Source organism: Salmo salar, chromosome ssa01, assembly GCF_905237065.1.
Source record: "Salmo salar chromosome ssa01, Ssal_v3.1, whole genome shotgun sequence".
Classification (NCBI taxonomy): domain Eukaryota; kingdom Metazoa; phylum Chordata; class Actinopteri; order Salmoniformes; family Salmonidae; genus Salmo; species Salmo salar.
The window spans coordinates 103501144-103513161 of NC_059442.1; the positions used below are offsets into that span (position 1 = coordinate 103501144).

General features: G+C 43.1%; 1 protein-coding gene across 2 annotated transcripts in view; it reads left to right on the top strand.

The window, feature by feature from the left end:
- The window catches only part of col9a1b (collagen, type IX, alpha 1b), a 32631-nt gene extending 20970 nt beyond the window's left edge, over nucleotides 1-11661 (top strand). For both annotated transcript variants that reach the window (XM_045687103.1, XM_045687106.1), the window contains 9 exons: nucleotides 2394-2465; nucleotides 3059-3094; nucleotides 3659-3703; nucleotides 3826-3858; nucleotides 4477-4623; nucleotides 5307-5361; nucleotides 7634-7822; nucleotides 7919-7996; nucleotides 9517-11661. In XM_045687103.1, the coding sequence (XP_045543059.1) occupies nucleotides 2394-2465; nucleotides 3059-3094; nucleotides 3659-3703; nucleotides 3826-3858; nucleotides 4477-4623; nucleotides 5307-5361; nucleotides 7634-7822; nucleotides 7919-7996; nucleotides 9517-9713 (852 nt within the window). In that variant the 3' untranslated portion in view covers nucleotides 9714-11661. The remainder of the gene's footprint in view (nucleotides 1-2393; nucleotides 2466-3058; nucleotides 3095-3658; nucleotides 3704-3825; nucleotides 3859-4476; nucleotides 4624-5306; nucleotides 5362-7633; nucleotides 7823-7918; nucleotides 7997-9516) is intronic.
- Nucleotides 11662-12018: the final 357 nt, after the last annotated feature.

Sequence of the window (12018 nt, forward strand, 5' to 3'; positions counted from 1 at the left end):
TGGACCTGGCTGTGGTTACAGAGAGTGTGGACCACCTGGCTGTGGTTACAGAGAGTGTGGACCACCTGGCTGTGGTTACAGAGAGTGTGGACCACCTGGCTGTGGTTACAGAGAGTGTGGACCTGGCTGTGGGTACAGAGAGTGTGGACCACCTGGCTGTGGTTACAGAGAGTGTGGACCACCTGGCTGTGGGTACAGAGAGTGTGGACCACCTGGCTGTGGTTACAGAGAGTGTGGACCTGGCTGTGGTTACAGAGAGTGTGGACCACCTGGCTGTGGTTACAGAGAGTGTGGACCTGGCTGTGGTTACAGAGAGTGTGGACCTGGCTGTGGTTACAGAGAGTGTGGACCACCTGGCTGTGGTTACAGAGAGTGTGGACCACCTGGCTGTGGTTACAGAGAGTGTGGACCTGGCTGTGGTTACAGAGAGTGTGGACCACCTGGCTGTGGTTACAGAGAGTGTGGACCTGGCTGTGGTTACAGAGAGTGTGGACCTGGCTGTGGTTACAGAGAGTGTGGACCACCTGGCTGTGGTTACAGAGATTGTGGACCTGGCTGTGGTTACAGAGAGTGTGGACCTGGCTGTGGTTACAGAGAGTGTGGACCTGGCTGTGGTTACAGAGAGTGTGGACCACCTGGCTGTGGTTACAGAGAGTGTGGACCTGGCTGTGGGTACAGAGAGTGTGGACCTGGCTGTGGTTACAGATAGTGTGGACCTGGCTGTGGGTACAGAGAGTGTGGACCACCTGGCTGTGGTTACAGAGAGTGTGGACCTGGCTGTGGTTACAGAGAGTGTGGACCACCTGGCTGTGGTTACAGAGAGTGTGGACCTGGCTGTGGTTACAGAGAGTGTGGACCACCTGGCTGTGGGTACAGAGAGTGTGGACCTGGCTGTGGTTACAGAGAGTGTGGACCTGGCCGTGGTTACAGAGAGTGTGGACCACCTGGCTGTGGTTACAGAGAGTGTGGACCTGGCTGTGGTTACAGAGAGTGTGGACCTGGCTGTGGTTACAGAGAGTGTGGACCTGGCTGTGGTTACAGAGAGTGTGGACCACCTGGCTGTGGTTACAGAGAGTGTGGACCACCTGGCTGTGGTTACAGAGAGTGTGGACCTGGCTGTGGTTACAGAGAGTGTGGACCACCTGGCTGTGGTTACAGAGAGTGTGGACCTGGCTGTGGTTACAGAGAGTGTGGACCACCTGGCTGTGGTTACAGAGAGTGTGGACCTGGCTGTGGTTACAGAGAGTGTGGACCACCTGGCTGTGGTTACAGAGAGTGTGGACCTGGCTGTGGTTACAGAGAGTGTGGACCTGGCTGTGGTTACAGAGAGTGTGGACCACCTGGCTGTGGGTACAGAGAGTGTGGACCTGGCCGTGGTTACAGAGAGTGTGGACCTGGCCGTGGTTACAGAGAGTGTGGACCACCTGGCTGTGGTTACAGAGAGTGTGGACCACCTGGCTGTGGGTACAGAGAGTGTGGACCTGGCTGTGGGTACAGAGAGTGTGGACCTGGCTGTGGTTACAGAGAGTGTGGACCTGGCTGTGGTTACAGAGAGTGTGGACCTGGCTGTGGTTACAGAGAGTGTGGACCACCTGGCCGTGGTTACAGAGAGTGTGGACCTGGCTGTGGGTACAGAGAGTGTGGACCTGGCTGTGGTTACAGAGAGTGTGGACCTGGCTGTGGGTACAGAGAGTGTGGACCTGGCTGTGGGTACAGAGAGTGTGGACCTGGCCGTGGTTACACAGAAATTCCCTAGTGAATAGGCCTGCATGGGATCTCAGGATCTCACACAGAGGCTATTTTCACAGTAAGGAGAGAATGAGGACCAGGGCCAGCTGGCTGAAAGAGCCTTCTGTTCCTATGGCATTCCTCACACACACACACACACACACACACACACACACACACACACACACACACACACACACACACACACACACACACACACACACACACACACACACACATAAGCTTACAAAATAAAAATTGCAGCCAGGTTTTTAGAAATTCTCTTTCTTTTGTGCACGTTTTGAGTCACGACCCTGATATAGCCGTCTCATGAACAGTTCATTAACCCAGTATATGTTGCCCTAATGACTGAAGAGCCTGTGGGCGTAGTTTCTCCATACTCTGCTCTCTTATCTGAGGTTTCCACTACTTTCTGCTGTAGTGGTCTGTAGTTTTAGATATTTACATACAGTATTCCATTTAGCAGAGGCTTTTATTCTTACAGTCATGCGTGCATACATTTTACATATGGGCTGCCCCAGGAATCTAACCCACAATCCTGGCGCTGCCAGCACCTTGCTCTAACCAACTGAGTCATACAGGACATACAGTAGTGTGGTGTTGACCTCTGACCTCATTGTTGTCTCTCTACCTTTGTTTTGTAGGGACCTAAAGGGGATCTTGGTCTTCCTGGTGTTCCCGGACCCCCAGGCCTCCCCGGAGTGAAGGGAGAGAGGGTAAGATAAGAGGACGTTCTATTCTGACTGGTATCTATCCCCTCTGTAGAGACCTGCCGTCCGGTGGGGAAACAAACACTGCTATTATACAACTAAACAAACTACTGCTCACTGGATGAACTCTCCCTGGACCGTTTACGTTCTGCATGCCTGATATTTGATGAAAAGATAGAGAGGAAGCTCAACTGAAGAGCACTGTGGCTTGTGTTTAGTCATTTCAGGTTCCACAGACTTCTTATGACAATTTTCCATTTTCATGAAACCATAAGTTTTGATTGGACTTTCCACGGTTCTGTACAGTCATGAAGACAGCAATTTAGCCTCAATTGCTAGCTAATAGAAAGTCAAAGTCTTACCATATGCACCTGACAAGGACACATACTTTGTGAAATACATCCTTTTGACCCCCTCTAGTGTTACAAGTTCAAACATGCATTCATAGGACTAGTCTTGCTGTGGCATTACATAGCAGTATAACTAGTGTTGTTGTCTAACTGTCTAACTGTACTGTATAACTTGCCATAGTAGTATAACTAGTTAACTGTTTAACTGTACTGTAGTTTAAAGATTTTCTGATTTCTCCTCAACTTCAGGGAGAAGCTGGCGAGGGAGGACCTAAAGGAGAGCAGGTATGAAATCCATGTTTTAAAATGTCTGTTTATCTCTCACAACAATATTTGTCTGTATCTTAAAATCAATTTGATACTCCACCAGCAGAGTGTGGATGGGCCTTTTCAAGTTTCAAGTTTTATTAGTCGTATGTACATGATACACATGGTAGACACTGTCCGACCAAATGCTTACTGGCAGGTTTCTTCTGGACAATGCAACAACAATAAGAAATAATAAAATATAAGAATACCAACATAAAATAAATGGCTCAGTAGAATATATTTATAGTCCAATATAGTAGAATCACCATTTATAGTCCAATATTTCCACGTGTTTTTGCGTGTGTTTCTAACTTACCCAGGGCATTTGTTATATCCAGAAGAGTGACTTTACCCCAAATAATTTATATTTGTTTGTTTTATATTTGTGTGTTGTGTGTGCGTGTGTGTGTGTGTGTGTGTGTGTGTGTGTGTGTGTGTGTGTGTGTGTGTGTGTGTGTGTGTGTGTGTGTGTGTGTGTGTGTGTGTGTGTGTGTGTGTGTGTGTGTGTGTGTGTGTGTGTGTGTGTGTGTGTGTGTGTAGGGAGAACAAGGTTCCGAGGGAACCTCTGGAGACAAAGGAGATGTTGTAAGTTACCACTCAAGCAAGGATTCATTGCATCCAACCCAACCTCCCATTGGAGCCTTTTAGACAACACTTTTTAACTCCACCTGTACTAGTCATCTGTGTTTTTCTCATTTGTATAATAGGGTGACCAAGGGGAAGCTGGACCCAAAGGAATGGTGAGTTCTGTACTGTAGAAGCAGTTCCATGTCTCAAATGAGAAACAGAACTTTGAGACAGTTTATCTACACCCATAGAGTGTGTTAGTAGTAGTGCTAAGTGGTTTAACCAACATTTCGGGTTTTTTCTGCCTTTTTTTTAAACAATTAATTGACTGACATTGTTTCAATTATTTGAATTCCATTTCGTTCGAGGTCCTTGTGCAGTTTCTGTAGAGATAAATCAGATGAAGCCTGAACTGTATTTGGAATCAGGCTCAACTAATGTGAGTTTTGAGCAGAGTAAGACAGCTAAGGTGGGGCCACAGGAGGAGATCTCCAAGGTCATCCATTTCAGGCCTGTAGCATCAGGGTCTTCTGTCATCCAAAATACAATGGTTCTTATATTACCTGCCCAGTAATAATAAGGAAAGTTTGGAAGTGCTAGACCACCCTGGGGACGAGATCTCTGCAATACGATCTTACGGGGTTTTCTTGTTTCAGATCAAAGCAGATATTAGTTTAGTCCATAGCTTGCTCACCAGCGCCCCCGAAACTCAAAAGTCTTCATTGAGCATGCTCAGTACCACCCATGTAATGTTGTTCTGATCCAGTGGTCTCTCCCCTTTCTGTCTCCAGGTTGGAAACCCAGGAGAGCCTGGTAACAGAGGACCAGAGGGTAGCAGAGGGCAGCCTGGCATCGAGGGCCCAGCTGGTACTCCTGGACCACGTGGCATGCAGGGCAACAGGGGCGCACCAGGAATCAGGGGGTCACAGGGACCAGCGGTAGGTACCCCCAAACCGCCTCCACCCAAAACTTTGAAGACTATACACCTGAACTTACTTAAACTTATTAACTTACATACTTACTTACATAGTAACTTACTTGCTTACTTGCTTACTTACATACTTACTTACTAACTTACTAAATACTTACTTCCTTAATTGCTTACATACCTACTTACTCACATACTTACTTACTTGCTTACTTGCTTGCTTACTTACTTAATGAATTACATACTTACTTAATTACTTACTTATGTACTCACATACTTACCTACTTACCCACTTACATACTTAAATACTTACATGCGTACTTACTAATTAACTTACTTGCTTACTTATATACCTACAAACTCACTTACTTACATATGTACTTACTTACTTACTTATTTACATACATACCTAGTTACTTACATACTCTCATACTTACTTACATACTTAGTTACTAACTTACATACTTACTAACTTATTTACATACATACTTACTTACAAATGTACTAACTTACTTCTAGGCCTTTCCCTCCTCCTGGACCTTAGGCCATGGACAACAGTTTTCCAGTGTATCCAGCATAACACAATTAGGGCTTACAAAATGCATTTCAGAAGCTAAACTAACATGAGAAGCTAAATCTATGTTTATTAAAGCTGTTTTCTCATCATAAACCTTTTGTTATGTTATCCTTCAGGGTAAAGAACCAAGCGATCAACACATCAGACAAGTCTGCATGAGAGTTATGCAAGGTAAGAATATTGCACACTGTCATTCCTTCAGTGTCTTTTAAACAGTGTATCCCACTCTACCTTTAAGTATCAGCACTCTGTAATATCCCCACCCTCAATGTGTGTACTATAGACCAGGGGTACTCAACTCTTACCCTATGAGGTCTGGAACCTGCTGCTTTTCTGTCCTACCTAATAATGAATTGCACACAGCTAGTGTCCCAGGTCTAAATCAGTCCTGGTTTAGAGGGGAACAATGAAAAAATGCAGTAGAACTGGCTTTGTGGTCCAGAGTTGAGTTTGGGGGATATAGCCTATCTGGCTTGACAGTTTGAAGAGAGGGAAGCAGAAAAAAAACCCATCATAAATACGCTTCAACCTTTGTTAGTTTGATGGATAACAGACTCCTGAACCCCAGAAATGCTGGAGTTGCAGCCTGTTTTTTTTTTGTCTCTCTCCCTGGGCCCTCCTCTTACTGTATCCCACCCCCTCCTTCCACTACCACTACTCTCCTCCCAAACTCGTTACTATTTTATACCCAATGTGCTGAAAAATGTATTTCACCTCCAGAGGACCTGCACTTTTGCTAAAAGCAGAAAAACAAAGACTGGAATTTGGAGTGTAAAATACCATAGCCAAAAGCCTTAGGAGTTTTATGTTGAACTCTTGGCACCATAAATACACATCTATATTTTTCAGTTTCTTAAGGATCGTACCCTTTTTTAAATTTCCGCCTAAAGTGACATACCCAAATCTAACTGCCTGTAGCTCAAGACCTGAAGCAATGATATGCATATTCTTGATACCATTTGAAAGGAAACACTTTAACGTGTGTGGAAATGTGAAATTAATGTAGGAGAATATAACACATTAGATGTGGTAAAAGATAATACAATCAAAAAAACATGCATTTTCTATTTATTTTTGTGTTCCATCATCTTTGAAATGCAAGAGAAAGGCCATACATTAAGGTAGGATCCTAGGTGTAATTTAGATTCTGTCCACAAGACGGCAGCAGTGTGTGTGCAAAGTTTCAGACTGATCCAGAGAACAATTACCTCACTACACAATATTTTGCATCAAGCCTGCCAGGAGTTTGCCCAAATGTGCCGAATTGATTAATTTATACATTTTCACGTACATAACTATAGAGAACATACAAAAATGCTATGGTAATAAAAAATGCAAGTTTAACACTCCCAGGAATGTCATACATGATGGATCTAGATCATGATGGATCTAGATGGCCGAGCAGGGTGGGTGTGGAGCCAGAGACAGCAGTGGGGTCAAACTATAGAACCCAGTTCCTACATTTGAATATAAAAAAAACGACACTACATTTTATATCTGGGACCCTCAGGATGACAAATCAGAGCAAGATTACTGAATGTAAGTACATTATTTACCTTCAGAGGTGAATGTATCAAACCACCAGCCGTGATAAAAGTGTTTTGTTGTGCACTATCCTCAAACCATAGCATGGTATGCTTTGTGTGTAATAGCTACTGTAAATTGGACACTGCAGTTAGTTAACAATAATTTAAGCTTTCTGCCCGTATAAGACATGTCTATGTCCCGGAAAGTTGGCTGTTGTATACAATGTTTTCTAGTCACATTATCACATATTGAGCAACAACTGTCCCGATTTAGGGACACCAATCCCGTAGAGTTTAATGTTTTCCAATTATTTTCACTCTGCTCAATTTACTGAGGCAGACTTGAATGTATAAGAATAAGAAGGGAGGACTACAATTTTTATAACATTTATAAAAAGGCCTTCATTAAAGTTCCAATGCAGCCATTTTTATCTCAATATCAAATCATTTCTGGGGAAACAATTGAGTACCTTACTGTGATTGTTTTAATCAATGGTCAAAAATAAACAAAAATAGCTATTTCGCAAAGAGACATTTCTCAAGCAAGAATTTTGCTAACACTGTCTGGGAGTGGTCTGAGTGGGGAGGGAAAAACAGAAAACTAGCTGTTATGGCAAAGAGGTTTGGAACTCTCTTTCTTATTGGTCTATTAACTGATTTACCACCTGGTAATGTCACCAGGCAGGCCAAAACTCCATCCCACCAAAAGAGGCAGAAATTTCAGGCGGTCTTTTCAAACAGCTCCTACACTAAAAGGGAATTATACTAATTTTCACAATTTCACAGTATTATTCCAACATTAAAGTGTGGAAATATATATAAAACAAAGGAAATCCCATTTTGGACTGCACTGGGCCTTTAATACATTTGATTGATGAATTGTTTGCTCATCATTGCCTTTCCTCTTGCTCCAACAGAGCAGCTAGCCCAGTTGGCTGCCAGTCTAAGGAGGCCGGAGTCTGGAGCAGCGGGCCTGCCTGGTAAGCCAGGGCCCCCTGGTCCTGCCGGACCCCCAGGGGACAGTGGCTTCCCTGGGCAGGCTGGAGCAAGAGGACTGCCTGGCCTCAAAGGACCTCCAGGACTTCTAGGACTCAAAGGACCCAAAGGTGGGGAGAGGATTTGTAATGTTACTGTTATTTGAAAATGTGAAAGCAAAATTCAGTTTAGAATAACCCTTGTAATTAACATGTTGTGTGGCGCAGGTGAAATGGGCGACAGAGGAGACCGAGGTCCAACGGTGCGAGGGGCCAAGGGCCAGCCAGGACCTCCCGGTCTACCAGGTGAGTGACATCATCCTTGATCGCCATGGAAAAGCGAACCATCAGTAGCTTACTTTTTCTTTATGTTCTAATCTTAGTCTTGGTCTTGTCAGGTTGTACATATTCTAGTCTTGGTCTTGGAGGTTGTAGATATTCTAGTCTTGGAGGTTGTAGATATTCTAGTCTTGGTCTTGTCAGGTTGTAGATATTCTAGTCTTGGTCTTGTCAGGTTGTAGATATTCTAGTCTTGGTCTTGGAGGTTGTAGATATTCTAGTCTTGGTCTTGTCAGGTTGTAGATATTCTAGTCTTGGTCTTGTCAGGTTGTAGATATTCTAGTCTTGGTCTTGTCAGGTTGTAGATATTCTAGTCTTGGTCTTGGAGGTTGTAGATATTCTAGTCTTGGTCTTGTCAGGTTGTAGATATTCTAGTCTTGGTCTTGTCAGGTTGTAGATATTCTAGTCTTGGTCTTGTCAGGTTGTAGATATTCTAGTCTTGGTCTTGGAGGTTGTAGATATTCTAGTCTTGGTCTTGTCAGGTTGTAGATATTCTAGTCTTGGTCTTGTCAGGTTGTAGATATTCTAGTCTTGGTCTTGGAGGTTGTAGATATTCTAGTCTTGGTCTTGTCACGTTGTAGATATTCTAGTCTTGGTCTTGTCAGGTTGTAGATATTCTAGTCTTGGTCTTGTCAGGTTGTAGATATTCTAGTCTTGGTCTTGGAGGTTGTAGATATTCTAGTCTTGGTCTTGGAGGTTGTATTTTCTTAATAGCACTGACTTGGCAAAAAAAAAAAGAAAAATTTGGGAAAATGTACTTGATATGATTGAGATGTGTTGTTGTCTCACCTAGCTATCTTAATGCACTAATTGTAAGTCACTCTGGATAAGAGCGTTTGCTAAATGACTAAAACGTAAAATGTACACATTTTCTGGAATGTTTTGGTCTTGGCGGTATTAGATGTTCCATTCTTGGTCTTGGAGGTTCTAAATGTTCTAGTCTTGGTCTTGGAGGTTCTAAATGTTCTAGTCTTGGTCTTGGAGGTTGTAGATATTCTAGTCTTGAGGTGCGTTGAACAAGGAAAGAGTTTGCTAACATACTGTATTCCATTTGATTTTGTGTTTGGCCGCAACCGTTCGCTGTCATTAGCAAAAGGTCTGAGAACATAAGTGTCTGTTTCAGGTCTAAACTGCTTTCTAAAAATAATCAAGTGGCCATGTAGACTTTATACAATATTTAGTAGGAATAGCTAAGTAATTTCAGTTTGAATATTGTTGCTAAAAAGTTATAGTAATCCTTTAAAAAAAGTAGCTGTTTGATGTTTCACCGTAACATTTTGGAATGTTCATTCAACTGTAATTGTTACTCTGGCAACATGTTCGCCACAAACAGAAGCCTCATTGATCTCGCCTTTGGTCTTAGAGTCTCTAAAATGTTCTAGTTTTGAGTCTTTGAGGTTCTAGTCTTGAGTCTTTGGGGTTCTGGACTTTCTACTTTGGTGCAAGATGGTCTAGCTAACTCTTCTCTAACTCTTCTCCCTCCACAGGTGAGCCCGGAAAGCCTGGTTACGGGCAGGAGGGACGTGATGGCGAGAGAGGACCTCCAGGTGTTCCTGGCCAGGCTGGTGTACCTGGGCCTCCTGGTAATGCTGGCCCCAACGGCTACTGCGACCCATCGTCCTGCAACCTCAGACCCGGGGACATTGACACCAGCATCAAGGGCCCGGAGGGAACTAGAACCTAGAGCCACCACCCAGTGGAGGTTGGTGTCGCTTTAAATCTGAGGACTGGATGTAATGGCTGTAATGGAATGAATGGAACAGTTTCAAACACCTTGGATTCTGTTCCATTTATTCCATTACAGCCATCACTATGACCCATCCTCCCTTCACCAGCTTCCACTGCCCAACACCCAGAGAGGTGTAGAGACAGAGACTAAGATGGCAGATGGACAGCTCTCCCACTCCAACCCTGGGAGCACACAACATTCTCACAGCCTCTCTACTCTGAAGGCTGTTGCTGTAAAGTGGCCCATTCTAACATATCTGCAGTGTTTTGTGAGAATGTTCTGTGCTAGCCAGATCTCTTTCGGATCTGAAGGAGTCTTCCACTTCCACAAATGCAAAACAAAATTAAGTATTTTGTTGCAAAACAATAATAATCCTGAACCTGTTTGGATGTGTAACAGTTTTTTACATGACAGATTTTCTTATTTTCTTTTGTTGTTTTCAGAAAAGGGTGCTCTATTTTAAGATATGAATGTTTTGAAGACAATATATATTTGTTTTTATTCCACTGTCCCTGTAAACCTAATGTCCTTAATAACCACGGGCCAAACACCTGTCCTTAATAACCACGGGCCAAACACCTGTCCTTAATAACCACCAGACAAACACCTGTCCTTAATAACCACCAAAATACCTGTCCTTAATAACCACCAGACAATACACCTGTCCTTAACAACCACCAGACAAAACACCTGTCCTTAATAACCACCAGACAAAACACCTGTCCTTAATAACCACCAGACAAACACCTGTCCTTAACAACCACCAGACAAAACACCTGTCCTTAATAACCACCAGACAAAACACCTGTCCTTAATAACCACCAGACAAACACCTGTCCTTAATAACCACCAGACAAACACCTGTCCTTAATAACCACCAGACAAAACACCTGTCCTTATTAACCACCAGACATGCTACCTGTCCTTAATAACCACCAGACATTCTACCTGTCCTTATTAACCACCAAACATGCCACCTGTCCTTAATATTCACCAGACATTCTACCTGTCCTTATTAACCACCAGACATGCTACCTGTCCTTAATATTCACCAGACATGCAACCTGTCCTTAATAACCACCAGACAAAACACCTGTCCTTAATAACCACCAGACAAAACACCTGTCCTTAATAACCACCAGACATGCTACCTGTCCGTAATAACCACCAGACAAACACCTGTCCTTAATAACCACCAGACATGCTACCTGTCCTTATTAACCACCAGACAAACTCCTGTCCTTAATAACCACCAGACATGCTACCTGTCCGTAATAACCACCAGACATGCTACCTGTCCGTAATAACCACCAGATAAACACATGTCCTTAATAACCACCAGACATGCTACCTGTCCTTATTAACCACCAGACAAACACCTGTCCTTAATAACCACCAAATACCTGTCCTTAACAACCACCAGACAAAACACCTGTCCTTATTAACCATCTGGCTGTATTTGTATGTTCTCTTTCCTCCTTTCCTCTCACTGAAACAGCTGTATACTGTAGCCTACATGTTGATTTCAGCAGCGGCTCCATCCACATCCACATCACATCACGCTAATCCCTCCCCAATAAAGTAAAACCATAAAGCAATACCAGGATTGCCTTTAGCCCAAAGTGTATTTTTTTGTATTTCTAATGTACTGCATCATCACGTTCTATATTGAAATATCATATACCAAAGATAGACCTGGTGAAAAACAGTGATATCAGTTTGTACAGAAAGTACCTGGTGTATTTCCAGCCCCCTGCTTTCCTTCCAGAAATCTAAATAAAGAGATAGAAAGAAGATAGGACTGACACCAAGCCCCACTGACTGACTGACCTTCCATATATGCTGTGCATCTCTGTAAATTGTTTTCAATTGTGGTTAATAATTATATTTCCTACAAAAATAACTATCCTAATGATTGAATGTGAGGTTTGTTCTCATTGTACAGTGTGAGGAGGATTCTGAGAGATCATTATTTTGAATATAAATGGAATATTCCCTTCACAGTATTCTGTTCACTGTTGAGTACTATGTCACCCATAGAAATGAAGTCACTAGAATGGCAATTCCAATGCGATTCTATTTCTATGTGAAATCCTCACAGGGTTTGGAGAGATGGAGAAAAGTAAGTCAGTTGTTTCTATTTTATTATATGATGATGATACTATTTGAGGGTGACATCACAGTTTGTACAAATATCTAGGAGGAGGATCTAGAAATTTCTAATAAATTCTCAAAAGTTTTTTTTTTTTCTGTAACTTTG